This window comes from Macaca fascicularis, chromosome 3 (assembly GCF_037993035.2).
Source record: "Macaca fascicularis isolate 582-1 chromosome 3, T2T-MFA8v1.1".
Taxonomy (NCBI): Eukaryota; Metazoa; Chordata; class Mammalia; order Primates; family Cercopithecidae; genus Macaca; species Macaca fascicularis.
The window spans coordinates 10,895,057-10,922,365 of NC_088377.1; the positions used below are offsets into that span (position 1 = coordinate 10,895,057).

The 27,309-nt window shown below is 45.5% G+C and overlaps 1 protein-coding gene across 25 annotated transcripts; it reads left to right on the plus strand.

Annotated features, from left to right (window-relative positions):
* Positions 1-46: 46 nt before the first annotated feature.
* SETD4 (SET domain containing 4) lies at positions 47-25,414 on the plus strand. Of its 25 annotated transcripts, none has more exons than XM_074034047.1 (13): positions 47-315; positions 1,654-1,762; positions 3,722-3,817; positions 7,009-7,046; positions 8,549-8,666; positions 11,779-11,867; positions 14,184-14,613; positions 16,252-16,426; positions 18,322-18,403; positions 19,260-19,340; positions 21,631-21,754; positions 23,691-23,857; positions 23,981-25,414. In XM_074034047.1, exons 5-12 carry the CDS (start codon positions 8,652-8,654, stop codon positions 23,823-23,825), a joined length of 1,131 nt encoding a protein of 376 aa, XP_073890148.1. In that variant the 5' UTR covers positions 47-315; positions 1,654-1,762; positions 3,722-3,817; positions 7,009-7,046; positions 8,549-8,651; the 3' UTR covers positions 23,826-23,857; positions 23,981-25,414. The 25 variants fall into 25 exon arrangements, 20 of the variants coding, with proteins under 20 accessions (XP_073890148.1, XP_073890154.1, XP_073890147.1 ...); XM_074034053.1 differs by lacking the exon at positions 8,549-8,666 and adding an exon at positions 11,237-11,294; XM_074034046.1 differs by lacking the exon at positions 8,549-8,666 and adding an exon at positions 11,237-11,683 and having other exon boundaries at positions 1,667-1,762.
* The last annotated feature ends 1,895 nt before the right edge of the window (positions 25,415-27,309 follow it).

The window sequence follows — 27,309 nt, forward strand, 5'->3', positions numbered from 1 at the left end:
GGCGGCGAGTCCGCGGACACTGCGCATGCGCGAGCCGGAAGCTGCCGCCCGGGGCGGAAGGGGCCGACCCGGGAGACTGAGGACTTGGATTGCTTAAGGACACCAGGCGGGCGGGACGACCTTCAGCCTCTCTCTCTGCAGCTTTGGCCCGTTCCTTTAACTTTTGTTCACTTGGGGCCGTTTGGCGTTTCCACGTGCCTTGGGCCCGCCCACTGCAGCCGCCATCTTGGAAACGGCCGCTGGCGCCTAGCTGAGCTGGTAGGACTTCCGGGTCGGGCCTCCAGTTGCCCGGGTAACGGGAGCAAAGTCTCGCTGGTGAGTTACTTAGTCTTTCATTCATCAGCGTAAAAAGAACTGAGTTCAGGTCGCAGGTCTCCTCTAGGGCGGACATTATCGTGTGCGCTGTAGTAACCTCTCATCGTGTGGAGTCGTTCACTTAGCGCGTATTGCTCCGGTGCCCTGCGTAACGCTAAGGAGCCTGAGGCCTGGGGTCCGATGCCCGCCTGGCTGTACTGTGGCGGCGGGAGCGGTGTGTGTGGGACCGTAGGGCGGCCTCACGGCTAGAGTTTCAGGACTGTGGGGTGCCTGTGTCTGTGGCGGTCGCCGGTGTCCTCGTGGTCCTCAGCAGGGTGCGGGTGGACAGCTCGCGCGAGGGCCCGGGAGTCTTGGAAACACTTTCCGGCGCGGTCTCTGGACTGAGCGCTGGGACCCGGACCGAAGCAGCCGCGCTTGCCTCTGGAGCTGGACTAGCCGACTTTCGTTAGGTCAAATAATGAACCTTATACTGCTCAAGTGCGGTATTAATACCGCCTGGAGTTCTTGTCTCTTACTCATTTCTATCCCCGTATATTTTAGAAGTAGATTTATTTTATTTTTATTTATTTTTTTCTGTGACAGAGTCTCGCTCTGTCGCCCAGGCTGGAGTGCAGTGGCGTGATCTCGTCTGGCTGCAACCTCCGCCTCCTGAGTTCAAGCGATTCTCCTGCCTCAGCCTCCCGAGTAGCTGGTATTACAGGTGCCTGCCACCAGTCCCGGCTAATTTTTGTATTTTTAGTAGAGACGGGGTTTCACCATGTTTGCCAGGCTGGGCTCGAACTCCTGACCTCAGCCCGTCTCGGGCTCCCAAAGTGCTGGGTTTACAGGCATGAGCCACCATGCCCGGCCCTTATTTTGTTTTTATTTTTATTTTTATTTATGCATTTATTTTTTGAGACGGAGCCTCGCTCTGTCGCCCAGGCTGGAGTGCAGTAGCGCGATCTCAGCTCACTGCAACCTCCCCCTCCCGGGTTCAGGCGATTCTCCTGCCTCAGCCTCCCAAGTAGCTGGGATTACAGGCGTGTGCCACCACGCCCAGCTATTTTTTGTATTTTTAGTAGATTAAGCTGTAGTCACTAGGTCTGCAAGATAAAACTGTTTTAGAGGGACTGATAATAATGGGAATTCTGTAACTGTAGGGATCATGATTTAGCTTACAGTATAAACCTTTCATTTACAAAAACACTTGAGAGAAACAGTTTACCAAAATATACATTTGTATACTTAAAGGTACAAAGAACAGTGATTATCATATAACTGGAAAGTAAAAGAAATGTTTTTTATTTTAGATTGAGCATTTCCACAGAAATTACAGTTTTATCCTTTTTGAAAAAATAGAATTGTGTTTCAGAAAGAAGAAACTACAGTTTTAGCATGCAGAAAGGAAAAGGGAGAACAAGCCGGATCAGAAGACGAAAACTTTGCAGAAGTTCTGAACCAAGAGGAGGTACAGTTTTTGTTTTAGTGACAGTGATGAAAAAAGAAATCCTTTTGTGATTGCTTGTTTGTTCATACGTAGCTTTCCTTTCTTTCTTTTTTTTCTGAGACGGATTCTTGCTCTGTTGCCCACGCTGGAGTACAGTGGTGTGATCTTGGCTCACTGTAACCTCCACTTCCCAGGTTCAAGTGATTCTCTTGCCTCAGCCTCCCAAGTTGCTGGGACTACAGGCATGAGCCACCATGCTCGGCCTAACACATAGCTTTTCTCAAAGGCACACAGTGTTCAAAGAGAATCTTTCTTTTTTCTTTTCTTTTCTTTTTTTTTTTTTTTGGAGACAAGGTACAGTCTGTTACCCAGATTGGAGTGCAGTGGCGTGATCATGGCTCTCTACAGCCTTGAACTGCCAGGCTCAAGTGATCTCCTGCCTTAGCCTCCCTCCTGCCTCAGCCTCCCAAGTACCTCGGACTACAGGTACATGCCACTCCATCCGGCTAATGTTTTTTTAAATTAGTTTTAGCAACAGGGTCTCACTATGTTGCCCAGGCCAGTCTTGAACTCCTGGGCTCAAGTGGTCCTCCTGCCTCGGCCTCCCAAAGCACTGGGATTACAGGCATGAGTCACTGTGCCCAACCCAAAGAGAATATTTCTTAAATAACACTCTTTTTTTTTTTTTTTTTTTTGAGACGGAGTCTCGCGCTGTTGCCCAGGCTGGAGTGCAGTGGCCGGATCTCAGCTCACTGCAAGTTCCGCCTCCCGGGTTTACGCCATTCTCCTGCCTCAGCCTCCCGAGTAACTGGGATTACAGGCGCCCGCCAACTCACCCGGCTAGTTTTTTGTATTTTTTTAGTAGAGACGGGGTTTCACCGTGTTCGCCAGGATGGTCTCGATCTCCTGACCTCGTGATCCACCCGCCTCAGCCTCCCAAAGTGCTGGGATTACAGGCTTGAGCCACCGCGCCCGGCCTATAACACTCTTTTTAATGGTGCCATTGTATTCTTTTAGATCCTGGTGGGAATGTGAAGATATCTAACTCATTGTTTCAACTGTCTTCTCTGGGGGTGACTCCCAAGTTTCTTTTTCTGGTCTTGACCTTCAGCCACCTGTAGGATATCAGTGTTTGGATGTAAATTTATCACTTCAAATTCGGGGTAACCCTGTCTGAAGAAGATACTGTATCTTGTTCAATACAAAAGTGGCCATCTGGAAAGTCCTATGTAAATCCAACTGAATATGGTACAAGATATGGATAAGTTCACTTGTTTTTTCTCTTACGGAGATCCAGTTGTTGGATCATCATTTATTGAAAAGACTACCTTTTTCCACTGATTTGCCTTCACACTTTGTCAGAAATCAGTTGTTCATTTACATATGGGCCTCTTCCAATTTTCTGTCCTGTTCCATTGACCTATTTGTCTGTCTTGACAATATCACAGTAATTTGATTACTGTAGATTTAGAATAAGTTTTAAAATCAATCTTTCAAAGACATCGTGGCTATTCGAGGCTTTTTGCATTTCCATATGAGTTTTGGGATCAGCTTGTTAATTCCTGTACGAAAGCCTGCTTGAATTTTGATTAGGATTACATTGAATGAATATAGTCATATGTTGCATAAGGATGTTTTGGTTGATGGATCACATGTACAGTGGTGGTCCTATTAGATTACAATACCGTATTTTTTTTTTTTCTTAAGAGGTGGGGTCTTTCTATGTTGGCCAGGCTGGTCTCAAACTCCTGGCCTCAAGCAACCCTCCCGCCTTGGTCTCCCAAATGCTGGGAATACAGATGTGAGCCACTGTGCCTGGCCAATACTGTGTTTTTATTGTACCTTTTCTATGTTTAGATACACCAGTTCTCACTATTGTGCAAGTCTCTCAGACACATTTCATCAGACATGTTCTTTTAAAAATGGTAATCTGATTATATAGTGGTTTTAATCACCATTTGTTCTCTCCTTGCCTGATAGTGAATGAGAGCCACAAGTCTGAATTTATAGAGCTAAGGAAGTGGCTGAAAGCTAGGAAGTTTCAAGATTCAAACTTAGCGCCTGCTTGTTTTCCAGGTAAGATCTAGCCTTCAGCTGTCCTGCCCTTTCCCACGCGAGAGCCAGGTAGACAGCAGGGGCCACTCTTGCAAGTGGGCCTCAGCAGATATTGTCCCTCAGCTGGTTTGCTTGTGCTCCCCTTGGGTTGGATGGAGGAGGAGCCCCCTGTGTGTGGCCAGTTAATTGCAGAGCTGTGGGCTTCAGCACTGAGCTGAGGTAGATTGACATTCTCTTCTGGAACTTGCGCTTATTAGGGAGGTTAGGTTAACATTTTGCCAGGCGCAGTGGCTCATGTCTGTAATCCCAGCACTTTGGGAGGCTGAGGCAGGCAGATCACTTGAGCTTGGGAGTTTGAGACCAGCCTGGCCAAAATGACGAAATCCTGTCTCTACTAAAAGTCCAAAAGTTAGCCAGGCGCGGTGGTGTGCCCTGTAGTCCCAGCTACTCTACAGGCTTAGGCGGGAGGATTGCTTGAGCCCGGGAGTTTGAGGCTGCAGAGAGTCATGATCATGCCCCTGCACTCCAGCGTGGGCGATAGAGTGAGACCTTGTCTCAAAAAACTAACAAAAACCAAAAACCACTTTCTTCTGGAACATTCTCTCACAGAGGTTGGGCAGCTTGCTCTGGGTGTGTGCCTGCATACATGGCCACTCCACTCTTCCACAGGTGGGCAGGAGATAACCACAGGGAGGACCAAGATGCTCTTTACAAGGATTTGGAGTCTGCTGCAGCACAGAGATAGTGGTGCAATTAGGGCCCCAAAGTTCTACATCACAGGGCAGGCTGCACCTTACAGAAAAGTTAAGGCATATGCCACACAATGCTCCCATTGTCCATCAGAATTATTACTCAAGTACCCGTTAGGTAATTGAACTTTGAGCAAATTAACTTCCTCATATACCCCCCACCAAGGCAAATGATTTCCCACTTGTGCCCCTTGCTGAGTGAGGTGATGTGTGTAAAGTTGTTTTCCATGAGTCAGTTACACATCATGACTTTGAACGAAAATGCTTGATTTGAGCCATTTTCTCTTAGGGCCCCTTCTAGTTGATGGTCATGAACCATATTGTCAGCCTCTAACATAATGGTTGCCTTTCTGTTTTTCTGTGTCAAAGATGGTCATAACTCTTAGATTATACTGAACAGAGTTCTTCCCCAGATGATCAAGAGAGTCAGTAGTATCAGAGGTAGACTTGCCGTGTCTAAGGCCTGCCCACATCTCAGGTGTCATTTGCCCTAAGAAGGATGGGTTTAAAATCATCAAGCAGGAATCAGCAGATGGTTTAGATGGAATACCTGAGAATAGGTCATCTGTTTGTAATTTGGAGCAGTAAAGAGTTCCTATTTTTAAAAGTGAGACCAACTTGCCCTGGCCCCAGCCCCAGATTTCAGGCGATGCAGGTGCAGAAGCACAGTGGCTTGGCAGTGACCTGAGCCCGGTGCTTACAGTTCTGGGGACAAGGAACCTTCTGTAAGTGCTTCATATAGTTTTTAGCTCCTAATCAGTGTATGATAGGAGGTAACATTTTTGGGCTTCAGTCAAAATGTATGAACTCTGGGGAATTCATCTTAGTTTGTGGAGGGGCATAGGAAATCTCCTAAGCAGGATTCCATCTTTAGACTCTCTCTTCTTTTCTGCCTTGGAAACTGACCCCAGCATTTCCTTTCACCACCAAAAGCGCTAGCCAGGTCAGGGCCTCCCATGTAGATTGATGATAGTGGAAATTTTGAGGCTTTGAGACATTTGTAATAAGCTTTACTCTTACGAGCTCCTAATGGCCACTTTTACTTTGCCTAATATATGCAATATGAAAATGAAAGTAAGTGTAGATTACTATGTGTTTTTTGATATTAAACACTATCATGTAAATATAGGTAAAGGCTCTTCTAGATGTATTCCATAGGCCAGCTTTTGTTCACATACATGTTTGGAGAGAATTTCCACTTAGATTAGCACGTAAGGTTTTGGAAGGATAACCACGCAGAAGAAAATCTTCCCGTTAGTAATTGATTCTAGGAGGAGTTCTGGTGCACAGGGGCGATTAACTCCACAATGCGGTACACGAAATCAATGAAATACGCTATCAACACTAGAACCAGCTGTGTGAGCAGACAGTATCCTCCTGGGAGGGGAGATGAATTGGGACTCATCAACTCCAACTTGGCTGGGAAACCCATAGAGGACTTGAGGCAGGAATTCCCACCATGAACCGGGAACATCAAATCCAACCTGCCAGGAAACTGATGGAAGACTTGAGGCAGGAATTCCCACCATGAAACAGGAGCATCAAATCCAAGTTGCGGGAAACTGATGAAGACTTGAGGCAGGAGTTCCCACTGTGAGCCAGGAGCTCCCAGTAGTCCTGCATTGACTTGGCTGAATTATTTTCCCTCCCAGCTAAGAGAGGAAAGGTGAGGAATGATGAATTGGAGACGTTAATGCTCTAGGCCTCTTATGATCATGTAATACCTATGCCTGCCAGAAAAGCTGTCATCTGAGCATCCTTTCAATGTTCGTCTGACTGCTCCAGGAGCAGAAGCTTAGGCATGGAGGGAGAAACTTCTGGAAGTTGGTGGGGTATTAATGCAGCTGCTGAGGTTACTGTGGTGACTGTGCTCCAGCTGGAGCCTTGGCTCACAGGCACCCGCTGGAGCTGACCTACCCAGCTGAGCTCACCAGGTCATGGAGAGCCCATCTCATGGGTTACCTGATCAGAGAGGGGAGGATGTCTGCAGGCTTTGTGGGGACTTAAGTGGGGTTTACTGGCCAGCCAGCCAATCAAAGGGGTCTCAAGGTTTTTACTCCGGAGAGCTGAGTCTGGTAATGGGGATAAGTGGCCTGGGGCTCTAGCCTCAGAGGTTGGCTGGGCATTGGGAATAGCACCTTATTGGCCAGTAGGCCCCAGGGGAGAGAGTCCAGCCAAAGCTTTCTGCAAGAGGCCAGGAGTAGGTCTGTATCAAGTCCACGGTGGTCTTTAGGTCTCACCTCTGAAGCTGACTTTGCCCTTCAAGGATTATAACTCACTGGAGGTCAAGACATTTTCTGGAATAGCTTTCTGACTCCCTGTTTCTCCTTGGAATCAAAGACAGACACATCCAGCTTCAGCCTTGTGTAATTTTGAAGTTCACATTTTTTTTTTTTTCATAATGATATGTCTAGGGCCTCGAAGGTGTAGTAGGATTTACTCTTTGTGTCTTTGCTTTCCTAGGTACAGGAAGAGGGCTGATGAGCCAAACATCCTTGCAGGTGAGAATTTTCCTTTGATCCTTGAAACCCAGTGTAGATTTTGCTGCTTTGTTTTTGTGGTTCAAATGAAGTGGATTAAAAAAATTTCAGACATACAGTCATTTCTTACTTACCTAATAGATATGTTTGAATATGGTTCTATCAACTAGGATTAAGTTTGTTGCAATGAAAGACAAGCCCAAAGTTGAGGTGCTTAAGCAGCATGGAAATTTATTTTTTTCTCACTCATAGAAACAAGCTTGGAGTAGGCTGGCCCGAGCTGGTGGGGCAGTCCCATGGTCCGTGGAGGCCCCAGCTCCTTCCAGCTCTCTCATGTCCTTAAGGGAACTGCACCCTCAGGTCAGGGTGCAGGTCTTGGAACTTGGGCAGCAGGAGAGAGCAAGGGGGTGAGGAAGGGCAGGCTTCCTCCCTTTAAGGAAATTCCAGTCCCTCTGTCCTTGACCGGTGATCAGGTACACAGCCCTAGCCAGCTGCAAGGGAGGAGAGCCGTGCTGGCCTTTCCCCAGCCACGTGCCCTCTAAGTAGGATTCTGTTAGTGAGGACGGGGTGAGAAGGCGTGTTGGGATAGGCAACTAGCAATCTCTGCCACAACACATTACATGTCAGATCACGTTTAAAGTGTGCTGAGGCAGCTGCTGCTATTTGTGAGGCAGTTGTGGTGCAGCAGGTAGAAACCAGAGCTAAGGGAGGATGAGGCCTCGGGTTTGGGCCAGAGTGGCCTTCAGCTGCCTGGGGGCCCCAACCCGAGACCCCCTCATACCCTTGCCTTCCGTTTCCTCCTCTACAAAATGAGGAAGTAAATGATGACCTCCAAGGTTTCTTTTCGTTCTTCCGATCCTGTTTTAAAGATCTCTAATGCACGATTTTCTGTAAAGCTAGAAATTAATTTCTTTTTTTTTTTTTTTTGAGACGGAGTCTCACTCTGTCACCCAGGCTGGAGTGCAGTGGCCGGATCTCAGCTCACTGCAAGCTCCGCCTCCCGGGTTTACGCCATTCTCCGGCCTCAGCCTCCCGAGTAGCTGGGACTACAGGCGCCCGCCACCTCGCCCGGCTAGTTTTTTGTATTTCTTAATAGAGACGGGGTTTCACCGTGTTAGCCAGGATGGTCTCGATCTCCTGACCTCGTGATCCGCCCGTCTCGGCCTCCCAAAGTGCTGGGATTACAGGCTTGAGCCACCGCGCCCGGCCTAGAAATTAATTTCTTCCTTTATTTAAAAATTGTCCTTTAAAAAATTCTTTAAAACTCATACTCAGATGTGTACATATGTTTAGTCTAAGGAATGGTATCTTTTTTTTTTTGTTTTGTTAGTAGATAAAAAGTAATTTTTTTTTTTTTGAGACAGAGTCTTGCTCTGTCGCCCAGGCTGGAGTGCAGTGGCATGACCTTGGCTCCCTGCAACCTCCGTCTCCTGGGTTCAAGCAATTCTCTTGCCTGAGCCTCCTGAATAGCTGAGATTACAGGCGTGTGCCATCAAGCCTAGCTAATTTTTTTGTGTTTTTAGAGACAGGGTTTCACCGTGTTGGCCAGGCTGGTCTTGAACTCCTGACCTCAGGATCTGCCCGCCTCGGCCTCCCAAAGTGTTGGGATTACAAGCATGAGCCACTATGCCTGGTCCAAAGGTAATTTTAATTGTTAAAAATGTTGTGCTAAAAAGATAAATTTTTAAAATATTTTTTTTTTTTTTTTTTTTGAGACGGAGTCTCGCTCTGTCGCCCAGCCCAGGCTGGAGTGCAGTGGCGCGATCTCGGCTCACTGCAAGCTCCGCCTCCCGGGTTCACGCCATTCTCCTGCCTCAGCCTCCCGAGTAGCTGGGACTACAGGCGCCCACAACCGCGCCCGGCTAATTTTTTGTATTTTTAGTAGAGACGGGGTTTCACCGTGGTCTCGATCTCCTGACCTTGTGATCCGCCCGCCTCGGCCTCCCAAAGTGCTGGGATTACAGGCGTGAGCCACCGCGCCCGGCCAAATTTTTAAAATATTAAAGGAAAATATAATTTCTTTAAAATGCAAACACAGTCAGCAAGGGAATTCAGGTTATGTTTCCTAAACAGGTGAAAATCACAAACACAAGAAGTCCAATATATAAAGAATGGTATGTTTTGAGGTTGTAATTCTATTATGCTGTGTTAATGTTTTCGTCATTTAAATTTTTTTAATTGTGGTAAAATATATGTAACGTAAAACTTAACATCTTAACCATTTTGAAGTTCAGTAGTATTAAGTACTTTCATATTGTCATGCAGTATTTTTATTTTTGGAGGAAAGTGTAATTGACTTTATTCTGTAGCAGAATTTGGGGATGAGAAATGTCATGTATGCAGCAGTAACTACAGGTAGTCTTTGTTTAGGTCGTGAAATAATTGGCAGTTGTTTCACATGTACATTCAAATGTGGTGGTTTTATCAAAAGTTTTTGAAATTTGAGACGTATTTTACATATAGTGAAATGCACAGCGAAGTGTACAGTTTGCATTTTGATGATAAAGAGATTTACCCAAATATTTTCTAACCATAAGATCATAGGATGTTGGAATGGGAAGTGACCATGGTGATCATCCAGCTTAATCTTGCTTTACAGATGAGGAAACCAGAAATTGATCCCGGAAGATTTTTTGGCTGAGATTTTTTTTTTCTTTCTTTTTTGAGAAGGAGTCATGTTCTGTCACCCAGGCCAGAGTGCAGTGGCGCAATCTCCGCTCACTGCCATCTCTGCCTCCTGAGTTCAACTGATTCTCCTGCCTCAGCCTCCGGAGTAGCTGGGATTACAGGCGCCTGCCACCACGGTCGGCTAATTTTTGTACTTTTAGTAGAGATGGGGTTTCATCATGTTGGTCAGGCTGGTCTTGAACTCCTGGCCTCAAGCAATCCACCCGCCTAAGCCTCCCAAAGTTCTGGGATTACAGGCGTGAGCCACCATGCCCGGGCTTGGCTGAGATTTTTAACCAACTTAGATGCCAGTTAGAATTAAAGGAGAATCTCACATCTGGCTTCATCATGTTGTGTTTATTTAAACTGTTTTCTATTACTTTACATCGAATTTTTCTTCTGTGGTTCTATCTCAGTGGGAGACACTGAGAACGATACTCTTGCAAGTGGTAGAATTCGATCCTTACTACGTTGGGCATGCTGGCCTTTCTTTAGCTCCTAGGCGTGGGTTATGTAGAGAGCAGACCATTGCCTAGCCACTTGGATTTCACTGAATACAATTTTTTGGGGGTAGTTTCTGAAGGGGGCTGCCCCTCTACACCTGTGGGTATTTCTCATCAGGAGGGATGAGAGACTGAGAAAAGAAATAAGACACAGAGACAAAGTATAGAGAAAGAACAGTGGGCCCGGCACACTCAGCATGTGAGGACCTGCACCAGCGCCGGTCTCCGGGTGTCCTCAGTATTTATTGATGACTATTTTCACTATCTCGGCAAGGGGAGTGGGGCAGGAGAACAGGGTGAACGGGGTGATGGTGGGGAGAAGATCAGCAGGAAAACATGTGAGTAAAGGAATCTGCGTCGTAAATAAGTTGAAGGGAAGGTACTGTGTCCGGATGTGTACATAGGCTAGATTTGTTTCTCTTTACCTAAGCATCTCAGTATAGGAAAGAGTGACAGAGCAGTATTGCCGCCAGCGTATCTCGCCTCCAGCCACAGGGTGGTTTTCTCCTATCTCACAATAGAACGAATAGTTGGATTTACACCGAGACATTCTGTTCCCAGGGACTTGCGGGAAATAGGCCTTCCTCTTTTACTAATCCTTCTTAGCACAGACCCTTTACAGATGTTGGGCTGGGGGACGATAAGGTCTTTTCCTTCCCACGAGGCCATATGTCAGGCTGTCTCAGTGGGGGGAAACCTTGGACAATACCCAGACTTTCTTGGGCAGAGGTCCCTGCGGCTTTCCGCAGTGCATCGTGCCCCTGGTTAATAGAGAATGGAGAATGGCGATGACTTTTACCAAGCATACTGTCTGCAAACATACTGTTAACAAGGCACATCCTGCATAGCCTTAAATCCCTTAAACCTTGATTCAATACAGCACATGTTTCTGTGAGCACAGGGTTGGGCCTAAAGTTACAGATTAACAGCATCTCAAAGCAGAATGATTTTTCTTTGTACAGATCAAAATGGAGTTTCTTATGTCTTCCTTTTTCTACATAGACACAGTAACAGTCTGATCTCTCTTTCTTTTCCCCACAGTTTCTGTTTGTTTGCTATTGGTAGCACTATTTCCTGGCATAAGAAAGTGCAGAAACAGGTGAAACCCTGTCTGTACCAAAAATACAAAAATTAGCTGGGCATGATGGCAGGCGCCTGTAGTCCCAGCTGCTCAGGAGGCTGAGGCAGGAGAATCGCTTGAACCTGGGAGGTGGAGGTTGCAGTGAGCTGAGATCGCGCCATTGCATTCTAGCCTGGGAAACAAGAGCAAAACTCCATCTCAAAAAAAAAAGTGAAGAAACAGTATAATTTGAATTGTCAACATGTTTCCACCACTCATTCTGGTGAAGGGTTGACTGCCTGTCAATGCTTTCATTTTTGTTGGGGTTGTGGGACCTGGCATTGGAGCAGCCTTATGTGCATCTGCTGACTCACAGAGTTGGGAGCGACTCCATTGGTGGCTTTTGGTTGAGTTATAGTGGGTTCTTGGTAGGTGACTGTGGGATCAAAGACTTTTTCAGACTCATACTCCTGGGTTCTTCCCAAAGCATAGGCATCCTCAACTTTGCTTTCCTTTTGGCCAGGAGGGACAGATGATTATTTCGTTGCCTGAGAGTTGCCTGCTCACCACGGACACAGTGATTCGAAGCTACTTAGGGGCATACATTACTAAGTAAGTGACCACACACATGCTTACCTGGTGCAAGCGCTTCTCCTTAAAGTCTGTCATTGGCGAATATGTCTCTTGAGACATAATTCATTAATACCCAGTCCCTTTTAGAGCAGATAAATACCTGAAATGATGTGAAAAGTTTACTCTGTTCTAGAAAGTTTGTCCTTCCTCTTCCCCTCCCTCCCTCCCCCCCTCCCTCCCCCTCCCTTCCCCCCCTCCCTCCCTCCCTCCCTTCCTCCCCTCCCCTCCCCTCCCCTCCCCTCCCCTCCCCTCCCCTCTCCTCTCCTCTGTCTTTCTTGAGACGGAGTCTCACCTGTTGCCCAGGCTAGAGTGCAGTGGTGTGATCTTGGCTCATTGCAACCACTGCCTCCTGGGTTCAAGCGATTCTCCTGCCTCAACCTCCCAAGTAGCTGGGATTACAGGGGCCCGCCACCATGCCTGGCTAATTTTTTTTTTTTTTTGTATTTTTAGTAGAGTTAGCGTTTCACCATCTTGGCCAGGCTGATCTTGAACTTCTGACCTCGTGATCCTCCCGCCTCGGGCTCCCAAAGTGCTGGGATTACAGGTGTGAGCCACCGTGCCTAGCCGGAAAGTTTGTTCTTAATTCACTGTAAATGGCATTTTTAAGGTTTTTAATAGGCTTCCTGGAGTGTGGGTGTGATACCACCATCTATCACTTACTAAGAAATAAAAATTAAATGGGATAATATATGTAAATCACAGCTGAGTGCTTTGGTTCTTAGTAGCCTGTTCTCTTCCATCACAGTAGCTCTTGACAAATGTAAGTTACTCTCTCTTATTTCTACCCTTACTGTACTTCAGTTTTTCTTGAACTTTGAAGAGCTGTTGACATTATGAAAGAATTAGTTTTATTTGGGTATAGAAGAGAGGAGGCTGATGTGGGAGAACTGTTTTCTGGCACACGTTCTGCTGGGCCTTTGTTTTGGGGCATCTCTGAAGACAGAGTGAGAGACCCGCAGTGGAAGGGATTTCTAAATTACGAGGGACCATTTCTTTCTTCCTTTTCTTTTTTGTTTTTTTTCTTTTTCTTTTCTTTTTTTTTTTTTTGAGACAGGGTCTTGCTGTGTCGCCTAGGCTGGAGTGCAGTGGCGATCTTAGCTCCCTGCAACCTCCACCTTCTGGGTTTAAGCAGTTCTCATGCCTCAGCCTCCCAAGTAGCTGGGATTACAGGCATGCTCCACCGTGCCTAATTTTTGCATTTCTATTAAAGATGGGGTTTCACCATGTTGACCAGGCTGGTCTCAAACTCCTGGCCTCAAGTGATTCACCCACCTCAGCCTCCCAAAGTGCTGGGATATAGGCAAAGGGCCACTGTGCCTGGCATATACTGTTTCTTAACTGTTAGGTAAGTTCTGGACTTTCTTCCCCTGGCATGTTTTTGGAAGAAGGTGAATAGGTCTTTTAGGCCCGTGTAGAGGCAAGGATGCTGTCATTATAAACATTTTCTGAATCATTCTGAAATTTTGAGTAGAATGTATGGCAGTATAGGAATCTGGACCTTGAAGGATTGATGAAAACTTTTTCTAAATACCTTCAGGCAACATGAGATCTTTTTATTGGCAATTGTGCAAAACAAATAAAAATACTGTGATACATAATTTGTAATAGAGCAGGTAAACTTAGGAATAAAAGCGTTAGAACTGCACAAGTGTATATGAGCATATTCCATTTTGGTTAAGGTTGGTGCCTTCCAACAGAGCTTTCAGCAATGACAGATGTTTTTTCTGCATTGTCTGGTATGGTGGCCATTAGCTCTGAATGGCTATTGCGCACTTAAAACATAGCTTATCTCACTGAGGGATTGAATTTTAAATATTATTTAATTCTAAATAATTAAGGGTTAAATTTAAATAGCTCTGCGTACCCAGTGATTACTATATCGGATGGTGCAGGTCTCTGTTCTTTCCACCATTTTTTCCCCACCATATTTTATATCTTTATTTAGGTGAGACAAATGGAGTTAGGTCAAAAGCTTTGTAACTGAAGAACCAAGTTGGAAGCAAAGAGGTTTTTTTGCAACGAGGAATCTCTTGCAAACAAACCTGGAACTTGGCCTAGTGAGTCAGTTTTTCTGACATGTAGATATGGCTCTTTCAGAGCACTGGCACTGGGGCTTTGCTCCCCCGGAGAGGAAGAGCCTTAAGGAAGGAAGGAAGGAACTCTTTTGAGTCTGTTAAGTAAACTGAGTGTGTTGACAGTTTGAACACACTCCCTCTGGCAGCAAAACAAACTGCTTGGCTTATTTCATATTTTGAATCAAAGTAATTCCTTTAAACCGGCTTTTAATTTTCAAAGGTGGAAGCCGCCTCCGTCTCCTCTGCTGGCGCTGTGTACCTTTTTAGTTTCAGAGAAGCATGCTGGGGACCGATCTCTTTGGAAGCCTTACCTGGAGATTTTACCCAAGGCCTATACCTGCCCTGTTTGTTTGGAGCCGGAAGTGGTGAACCTTCTTCCCAAATCTTTAAAAGCAAAGGCTGAAGAGCAGAGAGCCCGTGTGCAGGAGTTCTTTGCTTCCTCCAGAGACTTTTTCTCTTCTCTGCAGCCTCTGTTTGTGGAGGCTGTTGACAGCATCTTCAGCTACAGTGCCCTGCTGTGGGCTTGGTGCACCGTCAACACCAGAGCCGTGTACCTGAGGCCCAGGCAGCGGGAATGCCTTTCTGCAGAGCCGGACACCTGTGCGCTCGCTCCATACCTGGACCTGCTGAATCATAGCCCACGTGTCCAGGTGAGAAGCTGACAAGGGAGCAGCTATTCTATTTGGATAGGAAAGCTTCCACTGCCCAGAACCTGTGACTGTAGATGGTGAGTGACACCACAGGGAGAGGCGTCGGCAGCTTCAGGTGACCCTGTTGGGATGGCCTGCCGTCAGGAGGCTCCTGTTGTTCTTCCAGACCCCACTGTCCCTCTTGCAGTGCTTGCCTCTGCCCATTTTCTCCGCTTTGCTCTTCAGGCCTACAGAACCTCATGTTGCATCCCCTGTCCGGTCTTTCCCAGCAGGTGGTGCAGAGCCCTCCTTCCTTCTCCCTCGTTCCTCCTTCAAGACCAGGACTGAAGCCCAGCCTGCTTTCCTGCCCTGTCGCTTTTAAACTTGGTGTTAGAGCTGTCACAGCTTTTCTCTTTGCTCTGATCGCTGACTGACTTGATCTTTTTCCCACTGAGCTCTGAAATCTTTGAGAATGGGGTCTTTGCCTTGTTCCTCTTTGTCACCCCAGTGCTCATGCAGGGCCTGGCACATAGTAGGTGTTCAGTAAATGTTTATTGAATGGATGGGTATTTGTGGGGAAAGGGTTCTGGGAAATAATGAAGGAAACCCGATTTGGGAGGTGGTCACAGATCGCATCCTCCCGAGCCTTTTCCCCAGGTGGCTCATTTGGGAAACGAGTGTTATTTGCAGGGCATGCAGGGGTAGAGGCCTGGCTTGGAGAGCAGGAGAATGTCCATCAGTCGACTCACCTGTAACGCTTTTGGGGTGTGTTGTGGAGGGACATGGCTGGGATCCGTGTCCTGGCTGTCACCTTTACATGACACTCCACTGTGAGAAGAGCAGTCATGCCTTGTGAGCCCACGTGCTAAGCTCATGTGCTCTCCACATGAGATCAGAGCTTAGGGAGGTTCCCGCTCTGCTTTCTTAGCCCAGGAACAAGGGCTGTCTGCTTGTTACTTTTGTAGAAAGAAGTATCTTTAACAATCAGGAGCAAAGGAGCCTGGGATTAGATGAGTGTTTCTGTGGTTGATGTTGATGAAATAATATCAGGGGTGTGTAGTGTGATAGGATGCTAGACATGGGAACTCCGTCTGTCCCCAGTGCAGTAATTTATTTTTATTGGGACTTTTGGTGCATTTATGTGCCAAACCAATGATTTTATAGTCTACTGTAGGAAGACCACACCACAAACTACAGCCTGTGGGCATGTGGCCCGAAAGCCCTGAGCTAAGAGTGGTTTTTACACTTTGAAAGGATGGTAAAAATACAACTTGTGACAGAGACCACATAGGGCTGGCAAAGCTGAACATGTTTACTCTCTAGCTTTTTACAGATAAAGTTTATTGGCACCACCATGTCCTCCTTCCCTGGGCTATGAGTGGACGTGACCAATAAACTGCTGATGATCTCATCTGTGCTGTGTCAGGTGATATGGTGTGGCCATCCCCAGCGCCCTAGGGCAGGACTCCCTCCCTCATCAACAGGGTGAAGTCGAGGTGGATGAAACCGGAAGTGGCATGTTCCCTATGCATAGTTACATTTATTGATGGGTGTTTGAAAGCTGCACTTGACTCACATTAATATTACATAATAACTTAATTAGTTTTTGTAGTTTTACACCTTACTTTAAAAAAAACCTTTAACAGTTTTTCTTTCTAGGTAAAAGCAGCATTTAATGAAGAAACTCACTCTTACGAAATTAGAACGACTTCACGTTGGAGAAAGCATGAAGAGGTATTCATCTGTTACGGCCCTCACGATAATCAGCGGCTGTTCCTGGAATATGGATTTGTTTCCGTCCATAATCCTCATGCTTGTGTTTATGTCTCAAGAGGTGGGAATCAACTTTGTTCTTAACGTAAACACTGTATAATTTTTTTTCCCAGTTGGAGATGTGTATTTTCAGTTTTAATAAAAATATCAAAACCATAAGACTGACATACACATCACTAATTTTCTTCTAGGTAGGCCTAGCCTTACTCTGACTGTAATTTCAGTGTTGAAGTAAAAACAACAAAGCTCTGACTGATATTTAGGATAAGAAGAATTAAGAAGTTTTCATTGCATTGGGTCAAAATATAGAATAGAAGAAGAGGAAAACTGCTAAGGAAATAAATACAGTATTAAAGGATGGAAATCTTTATACTGAGATGTTGGCACTGGCACTAAAGACAATAGAATTAGAGAGCAATGAATAAAAAATATTTATTAAGCACCTACTGTGTGTAAGACACTGTGCTAATCACAGAGATAAATCTATAGTCCTTGTTTCTGGAGGTTGATGCCATGATGACATTTGATTTCATCTATGTTCTTTTGTTTTTGGTTTTATTATTTTTGGTTTTATCATTGGTTGTATTTTTGAGTGAGTCGCACTCTGTTGCTCAGGCTGAAGTGCAGTGGCGTGATCTTTGCTTGTTGCAACCTCCGCCTCCCAGGTTCAGGCGATTCTTGTGCCCTAGCCTCCGGAGTAGTTGGGATTACAGGCATGCGCTACCACGCCTGGCTACTTTTTGTAATTTTAGTAGAGATGGGGTTTCGCCATGTTGGTTAGGCTGGTCTTGAACTCCTAGCCTCAAGTGATCTACCTGTCTCAGCCTCCCAAAGTGCTAGGATTATAGGAGTGAGCCACTGCACCTGACCTGGTTTTATTATTATTATTTTTAATTTTTGTTTTTTCATATGATAGAGACAAGCTTGTTATGTTGCCCAGGCTGTCTTCAAGTCCTGGGCTCAAGAGATCCTCCTGCCTCAGCCTCCCAAAGTGTTGGTATTACAGGCGGGAGCCACCGTACTTGGCCCAGTTTTATTATTTTAAAATAGTAAGTTAGCCATTACACTTAAAATGTGAAAATTCCAAATATAGTGTTAAAAAAGTACATAGAAGACTGATTTTTCCCTTTGTGAAACAGTAGAGAAGCAGTTTTCTAGGCCATGAAAAAATGGCAAGAGACTTATTAAATACATAATTTGATGCATTTTTAATATAGATTTGATTGGAAATAGAAACTTTGCCAAGCTGTTACTACTCCATCTTATAAGGCAGAATAATAATGTGATTTCTCAAAATAAAAATAGAAAAGCAAAAACTGGGTCTTGCTGCTAGAAAACCAGCTTTGAGATTGGCTTCATGTTTTCAAAATCCTGATAAATTTAATATTGATGTCCATGAAGTATTCATTTGTTGAATAAATTAATTTGAGCAAAAATTATATTTTAGTTATATTTACATTTTAAAAGTAAAATAGAAAAATCTCTCATTACCCTGCTTCTCCAAATAGCTTTGTTAGTTTGTGCGTATTTACTTTAAGTTTTTTGTAGTTGCAGTCACTAATATCCAGACTACTTTGAATTCTGGTTTGGAAAAAGCTCAGTATTGTAAACCTTTCCTCATGTTTTTGCATGGCCTCTACTTTTGTTGACTGTAATTTTCCAACAGTCATGCTGATGTCCTAATGACCTGCTTGTTTTTGGTGGATTTACTTCGTGGGAGCACGAGCTGAGGTTATGCGTGTTTAGTCCTCCAGCCTTGGAATTCTGATAGCCTTTCAGGGACTCAGTACTGATGTGACTGAATTGGACTCGAAGAGTAGACTTCCTTGTGAATTAGGTGGAATTGTTTGTGCATGTCTGGGTTGCTAAGGGGAAAGGAGGTGAGTTGAGAAGGGAAGAAAGACATACTTTCGTCCAAATTTACGCCCTAACAGTCTGATTTTTTTTTAAATATAGAAATACTTGTTAAATATCTTCCATCAAGAGATAAACAGATGGACAAAAAGATTTCTATTCTAAAGGATCATGGCTATATAGAGTAAGTGTTTCTCTTTCCCTCTTAGAATTATTCCTTTAGGAAATGTTCATGGAAAACCTGGGGTTAAATTTTCCATGGGGGTGAGACACCTCTTGACCCTGTGTCAGCTGACGGGTAGGTATTGAGCACTTACTGTGTGCAGTAAAACTGCTTGATGTTGTGGAGGACATAAGGAGTAGAAGACAGTTGAAAGAAACTTCTTTAGGGACATAAGGTCCAAGCTAGAAATATTAAATTACAGTACCAAAAGAGAGCTTGGATGTGTTGATGGGTGGCCCAGGATGAGTCTGTCTACCCTGTGGTCATGTGGAAAGGCCAGGCTGGCCCTCAGGAGAGCCCAGGCACCTGGCACCATGGTGCAGGCTCTTGGGGTAGGTGGGTAGCCAGGTGATTCCATGCCAAGTGGCTAAACGGGGTTCAAGGCTCTCCCTTTTGGATTTTCTTTTCTGGATGAAATTAAGTTTGAAATGATCCCGCCATGGTGTGAGAGCAGCCTGGCAGTGGTGGCTGCCATCTGTGGGATGCCCGGGTAGTTCCAGTTCTTAAGCGTTTCTCTTACTGGGAACTCCTGCCCTTGGGCCCTGCCTCAGGCCCCTCATTCATGTTCAAGCTTCTTACTAAAATTATTGCAAAAGAGCTGTTTACTCTTTAAAAAAAATGGGGAGAGAATTTTCTGTTACTCAGGCTTTCTTTTTAAGTATTTGCAGACTGATTTTCTCCTGTCCTTTGACCAAGATTGCAGGTTACATGACATTTAGCAACCCCTTTAAAAATGTGTTTGACTCTTCAGTCATTTGCTATGAGGTCATGAAATACTGAAATGACGGATTTGTCATTATTTGTTTTTCTGCTTCAGAAATTTGACATTCGGATGGGATGGACCATCTTGGAGGCTACTCACAGCCCTTAAGTTGTTATGTCTGGAAGCTGAAAAATTGTAAGTTTCACATGTGTTGGTCTTAAGCTGAGGCAACAGGCTAGATATAACTTTGGAGCGTTTGTTTGTGTTTTGGCTTGCATTCAGATACCCAACCAGGGAGGAAAAAGGAATGTCCTACATTGAAGTTGCTTTTTTGTTATGTAACTTGCCCATGTAGTGAATGTTTCATTTCTCAGTTTTAACCGTTTTGGAATTCTGGTTTTAGAATCATAATCAGAATACATAGTTCTGATAATTTTTTTGTTTCTACTCATATTTTCCTACTGGTGACCTGAAATCCTTTAGAAAGTGTGGGCATTGGCACCGTTCAGAGGAAAGTCTGAGAGTAGGTAGGTTTTGCCCGGGACAAATAGAGCTCGAGCTCCTAACGTCGGTCCTGCCCTGGGGCAGATCCAGAAGCCTGGCTGAAGAGCTGGACTTTTCCATGGGGGAGGCAGGTCGGGGAGCCCCCGGTGTGGGTCTGCATCCTGGCCAGGCTCCCTCATGTTCCTGCCTGCTGTCAGTCCTGCTCCCTGCAGCCACCTGTCGGCACATCCAGCTGTGCTGTACCCAGTACAGGGGCCGCTTCGGCCTGAGTCCCTGGCAGGGAGAGCAGCCTTCAACCTTCTGCTGCTAGATATCCAGGGAGAACCTCTTGAAGATGGTGCAGGCTGTCCTTGAGCAGTTGGGAGGACTGACTGAGATGAGGCACAGTGCCTGGGAGCAGTCAGTGCCCCTTCTGTGATGCCTGTTCTTGTGGATGAGATGATGTTGCTTCCTTCTTTTTCTCTAGGAACTTTTGGAGTAAAATTTCTCCCTGGTCTCAACACCAAACATAGTTTTTGTTTTTATTCTTAGCAAATGGAGTGTTTTTATCTTACAGATACTATGAATTCTTTAACTGATGTTTCCTTCTTTTTCTTGTTCGCTGGAAAACTGAGAGGCAAATCTGAGGTCCATCCAAATGTACCTAATGTTAGCGGTTTCACACTGGCCCGTTCCTGCTGTGTCTTGTCTTTTCTCCCCTCTTCTTCCTTTGTCTTGTTTTCTGCCTTCATTCATCTTACCTTTAATTTCGTGTGCATTCATGTAAGCTTCTTTAAATCCTTCTGGCAACAAGGTATGAGTCCTTTTTGGACACTTCAGCCTAAAATTAAATACAACAACTGGCTGTTTCCCAGAGGTCTTCCTTAGGCCTCTTTTCTTCCATTTGAGTTACTGCTTACTGAGTGGGTGGTGGAGAAAACATGTGTGGGCTCTGGCTGATGCGTGTTTGCAGTTCTTTCTGCCTCTCATTAGGTCTGTCACTTAGGGTGGGTGCTTCAACTTTCCTGAGTGAGCCCTGGCATGGGGATAATCGTGCTTTCTTTGCTAGGTAACTGTGAAGATTAAATTAGATAATGGTTATTCATGAACACCATGCCTGACAATCATTTTTTTTTCTTTCCTGAGAACTCATTTCACCTGTCATCTCTGACGCTGAAGCCTTCTGAGACTATTCCGGGCTGTGTCTTGCCAGCTGTTCTGAATTCTAATGGGCTCCTGTTTACTTCCACAGCAGCCATCTTTCCTCCCCTTGGAAGCCACTTCCACTTCCAGATTCTCGGTGTTCAGAATCCGGTCCTCCATCCTTTTCTCCTGGTCGTTCTTTCTAGTGTCTAGGTCTGGCGCTGCCACCTCTGCTCCACATCCTGCTGTGGCTCCCTTGCACCTGCCACAGCAGACCTGCCAGAGTGGGCCCTGCCTGCTGACTGAGCCCCATTTCCTACGAGCCTTTGTAGTAGAGCTTTGGAATGACTTGCATGGGGATAGAGGCTTGCTGTAGATTCCTCCTTCCAGACGCGGAGCATTTGGCTTTGTGAATTGTGTCCCAGTTTGCTACTATTTTGGACAGACTGTCACTTGAAGAGAAGGAAAACTCCCACCTTTGCTCCTTAGTCCTCTGCCTTTCGGCTGTGGACTCGCCCTCCTGTTCTGTCACTGGCTTCGTTCCCATGGCTGGGGGCAGGACTTCATTCACTTACGGGTCACACAGGCTTGTCATGATGATAACATTCAGTCCTTGCCTGCAGAGAGCACCCACCCCTCGTGCTTTTTCTTCTCAGCTCCTCCTCCTCCTTTCTTATTACCTGGTCGGCTTCCACACAGGAGCTACAAGTGGCGTGGAGGTTTGGGGAGTCTGCTTATGGAATGAGTTGTATTATGCTCCTGGAGAAATAGGAGAAGGAGTTTATGTGTTGCATTGAAATAGAAAAGTCTGCTTTTTGAGAGCCTGCTAAAATTGTGTCATGGAACATTTTGGTTCTAGTACATGCTGGAAAAAAGTACTTCTTGGGGAAGTAATTTCAGATACGAATGAGAAGACAAGTTTGGACATAGCCCAGAAAATATGCTATTATTTCATGGAAGAGACTAATGCTATGCTTCAAAAGGTATGTTTCCAGAATGTGACATCCTTAAAGAAGTGTCTGGATTCAGCAGTTCCTTGTTTTGTACATGTTGTTAGGGATAGTGCATTTCATAAGAGCATTGTTTAGTCCCTTAAATAAATAAATGTTGATGTAATTACCTCTATTTTTGTTTTCTTTGAGATGGAGTTTCACTCTTGTTGCCCAGGCTGGAGTGCAATGGCACGATCTTGGGTCACTGCAACCTCCACCTCGCAGGTTCAAGCGATTCTCCTGCCTCAGCCTCCCAGGTAGCTGGGATTACAGGTGCCCGCCACCATGCCCAGCTAATGTTTGTATTTTTAGTACAGATGGGGTTTCACCATGTTGGCCAGGCTGGTCTCGAACTCCTGACCTCAGGTGATCCACCCACCTCAGCCTCCCAAAGTGCTGGGATTACAAGTGTGAACCACTGCGCCTGGCCTGAACCACTGTGTCCGGCCTCCATTTTTGACTGTTAACCTTGTCCCTATGCTTTTTCTCTCAATTTTTTCTTTATTTTTTCTTTTTATTTTATTTTATTTTTGAGACAGGGTCTTGCTCTTGTCTCCCAGACTGGAGTACAGTGGCACAATCTCGGCTCACTGCAACCTCCGTCTCCTGGGTTGAGGCGATTCTTCTGCCTCAGCCTCCTGAGTAGCTGGGATTACAGGCGCCCACCACCATGTCTGGCTAATTTTTGTGGTTTTAGTAGAGACGGGGTTTCACCATGTTGGGCAGGCTGGTCTCGAACTCCTGACCTCAGGTGATCCACCCACCTCAGCCTTCCAAAGTGCTGGGATTACAGGCATGAGCCACCACACCTGGCCTCTTTATTTTTAATTGTATGTATTTATAGTGTACCACATGATGTTTTAAAATATGTATACGTTGTAGATGGCTAAATGAAGATATTTAACATATGCATGATCACATATACTTATTTTTTTGTGGTGAGAACACTTAAAATCTACTCTTAGCAATTTTCAAGTACATGATATGTTGTTACTAACTAGTCATCACAATGTACAATAGGTCTCTTGAACTAATCCTCTGTCCAGCTGAGATTTTGTGTCTTTTGATCAACATCTCCCTAATCCCCCTCCAACCCCTCAGCCTCTGGTGACCACAATTTGACTCCCTGCTTCTATGAGTTTGATGATTTTAGAGTCCACATATAGTGAGATCATGCAATATTTGTCATTCTGTGCTGGCTTATTGCCCTGTGACAACATGTCCTCCAGGTTCATCCATGTTGTCACAAATGACAAAATTTCCTTTTTTTTTTTTTTTTTTTATAAGGCTGAATGTACTTCACTGGGTATATATGCCACGTTTTCTTTCTTTCTTCATCTGTTGATGAATACTTAGGTTGACTCCATATCTTTGCCTTTACCTTTTATTAAAAGGTAAAAAGTAAAAAAGGTAAAAAGTAAAAGTTACTGTATGACTTCAAGCATTTCTTCTCATTGATGCGTTTATTTAGTAAATGTTTTAGTTAAATGAGAAATCAGCTCATTCGTATGAAAACACGCCTGGGATTTAAGGAGTGATTTTAATGTAGAAGACATTATGGAAATGAAATAAGCCAGACACAAAAGGACAAATACTGTATGATTTCACTTCTGTGAGGTTCCTAGAACAGGCAAGTTCATAGAGACAGAGAGTGGAGTAGAGGTAACTGGGGGTTTGGGGAAGAGGGGAATAGGATTACTGATAAATGGTTATAGAGTTTCTGTTTGGGGTGATAGAAACAGTTCCAGAGCTGGAGAGTGGTGGTGGATCTATAACAGTGCGAATATACTTCATGCTGCTGAACCGTACACTTAAAAACCGTACACTTAAAACCGTACACTTAAAAGTGTAAAAAACCGTACACTTAAAAAGATACATTCTATGATATATATAACTGCAATAATAATAATTAAAAAATATCTTTCAGGTGTCGCATATGAAGGATGAAAAAGAGGCCCTAATAAATCAACTAACTTTGGTGGAATCCTTGTGGACGGAAGAGCTAAAGGTTCTCAGGGCATCTGCCAAGACCCTGCACAGTTTGCAAACAGCTTTTACCTGATTTCACCAAAGTGCGTTTGGTCACCTCCTCTGGTGGGTGTTAGTCACACATTTTAGACTAAGGTTTGATAGACTAAATTTATATAGTTTAGAGTCGAGAGTGGCATCTACTCAACAATTAGGAACGTCATCCTTTTCTTTTTGCTTTTCCTACAGAAACAGAAGTTAATTTGAAGAGCGTCATCGTGGCCTGGGGCGGTGGCTGCCCCCAGGACGTGCAGGATTTCTGCAGGGGGCAGCACAGGTTCTGGGACTGTGAGGCTGTGAGTGAAGGTGGACAAGCTGTCTGGATAGCACGTCTAATGCTCTTCCGAATAAAGTGCTGAACTGTGAGGAGAGAGGCGGACTGCCAGGGAGCCAGGAGCCAGCTGCGTCCGTGTGTGGTCTGTCACCACGGGGCCTGCTTCTTATCTGACACAGCAGCTCTCAGAGTCTAGCGGTTGTGCTTTTAAGATGCTCTGATACCGTTGGGTTAAGGGGCAGGTTGGCGGTGGGTGGCTTTGGGCAGTGGGTGTGGGGAAGTGTGAGGTAGTCCTGGGTTCCCGCCAGGGTGGCCCAGCCACCAGCCGTTCCCTGTGTGACTGCACTGAGGTGGGCGTTGAAGAGTCCCCTGGGGGACACAGGGCTTCCAAGAGGAGGGAATGTCCTCTAAACATGCTCCTGGCCTCCCAAGGCGGCGCTTGTCTAATTATTCACTTGGGAAGAATGACTGGCTTAGCTAGGGGCCCTTTCTGCTTTGTTCTGGTGGCTGTCCTGGGCAGGCCTTTCAACCTGGGGAGCTGGCCCATCCGCGGTGGGCCTGTCTGCTTGATTCTGGGGTTCAGTGTAGGTCAGCTGATTGCAAACCATGGTGGTGGTTTGGCCTCTGTTCTTACTCTTGAGTTTTGATCCTGCTCAGACCCTGGGTGGGGAAAAGGGGCGCTTCCTGCACAGCTCTCAGCTGCCTGTGGCCTCAGGACTGCCTGCATAAGTAACGCAGGGGCTGCTAGTCCTGTTCAGGCCCATGCCGGAGACGCTGCGTAGACAGTGTTGCCCAGGGTCCTGTTTACCCTCCCAGGGTTCATTCTTCCCAAGAGCTGAAATTCCTTTCTCACTGGAGCCCAGCAAAACCAAATGAATGGGGCCTGCTGGCCTCAGAAGGCAGGCAGAGTTTAAAATAAAACTTTCTCATGATTTCTTGAACATCTTTCCCTGTTTGTATATACAGTTTGTGTTTATTTTTCAATAGTTGCAGTATATTTCTTTTTTTTAATATTCAGTATAATGCAGTGTATTTCATCATACAATGTATGGAGAGTGGGCAGACTCTTCTGTGGAGGGCCCGGTAGTGACCATTTGAAGCTTTCTGGACCTGTGGCCTTAGTCCCAGCGATTCTGCAGAGCAGCTATCAGCAGCATGTCAACCACTTGCAAGGCTGGGCTCCCGGGAAACTATTGACAGTGACAGGTGGTGGGCCGTAAGTTTCCTGACCCCTGTGCTGTGCCAGAATTTCTTTCTCCTGTTTCCTGTGAATGCACCTAAATATGTTAATTCCTTTACACCTTTCAAAATGGACAGCCCCTTGAACATTAAAAACTTTGCAGACCCTACATGGTCATTGTGCTTCCCTCATCTAGTGATTAGAAAAAATGCACAATGGGTGGGTGCGGTGCTCACACCTGTAATCACTTTAGGGGAGGCTGAGGGGGGAGGATCTCTTGAGTCCAGGAACAGCATGGGTGACATAATGAGCCTCCCCCACCCCCCCACAAAACAATTTAAAAAATGAGCAGGCGGGTTGACCTGTGCCTGTAGCTGCAGCTACTCGGAAGGGTCAGGCAGGAGGATGGCTTAGAGCCCGGGAGTTTGAGGTTGCAGTGAGCCAGGATCGCGCCACTGCACTCCAGTCTGGCCAACAACTGAGTGAGACCCTGTCTCTCAAAATAATAATAAAAATTAAAAACACAGTGACAAAAAGAAGCTACCCAGAAACGTTTACAACTGAGTAATACTCCATCAGCACAGCAGATCTGCATTTATTTACAGCCGAGTAATACTCCATCGGCACAGCAGATCTGCATTTATTTACAGCCGAGGAATACTCCATCGGCACAGCAGATCTGCATTTATTTACAGCCGAGGAATACTCCATCGGCACAGCAGATCTGCATTTATTTACAGCCGAGGAATACTCCATCCGCACAGCAGATCTGCATTTATTTACAGCCGAGGAATACTCCATCGGCACAGCAGATCTGCATTTATTTACAGCCGAGGAATACTCCATCGGCACAGCAGATCTGCATTTATTTACAGCCGAGGAATACTCCATCGGCACAGCAGATCTGCATTTATTTACAGCCGAGGAATACTCCATCGGCACAGCAGATCTGCATTTATTTACAGCCGAGGAATACTCCATCGGCACAGCAGATCTGCATTTATTTACAGCCGAGGAATACTCCATCGGCACAGCAGATCTGCATTTATTTACAGCCGAGGAATACTCCATCGGCACAGCAGATCTGCATTTATTTACAGCCGAGGAATACTCCATCGGCACAGCAGATCTGCATTTATTTACAGCCGAGGAATACTCCATCGGCACAGCAGATCTGCATTTATTTACAGCCGAGGAATACTCCATCGGCACAGCAGATCTGCATTTATTTACAGCCGAGGAATACTCCATCGGCACAGCAGATCTGCATTTATTTACAGCCGAGGAATACTCCATCGGCACAGCAGATCTGCATTTATTTACAGCCGAGGAATACTCCATCGGCACAGCAGATCTGCATTTATTTACAGCCGAGGAATACTCCATCGGCACAGCAGATCTGCATTTATTTACAGCCGAGGAATACTCCATCGGCACAGCAGATCTGCATTTATTTACAGCCGAGGAATACTCCATCGGCACAGCAGATCTGCATTTATTTACAGCCGAGGAATACTCCATCGGCACAGCAGATCTGCATTTATTTACAGCCGAGGAATACTCCATCGGCACAGCAGATCTGCATTTATTTACAGCCGAGGAATACTCCATCGGCACAGCAGATCTGCATTTATTTACAGCCGAGGAATACTCCATCGGCACAGCAGATCTGCATTTATTTACAGCCGAGGAATACTCCATCGGCACAGCAGATCTGCATTTATTTACAGCCGAGGAATACTCCATCGGCACAGCAGATCTGCATTTATTTACAGCCGAGGAATACTCCATCGGCACAGCAGATCTGCATTTATTTACAGCCGAGGAATACTCCATCGGCACAGCAGATCTGCATTTATTTACAGCCGAGGAATACTCCATCGGCACAGCACATCTGCATTTATTTACAGCCGAGGAATACTCCATCGGCACAGCACATCTGCATTTATTTACAGCCGAGGAATACTCCATCGGCACAGCAGATCTGCATTTATTTACAGCCGAGGAATACTCCATCGGCACAGCACATCTGCATTTATTTACAGCCGAGGAATACTCCATCGG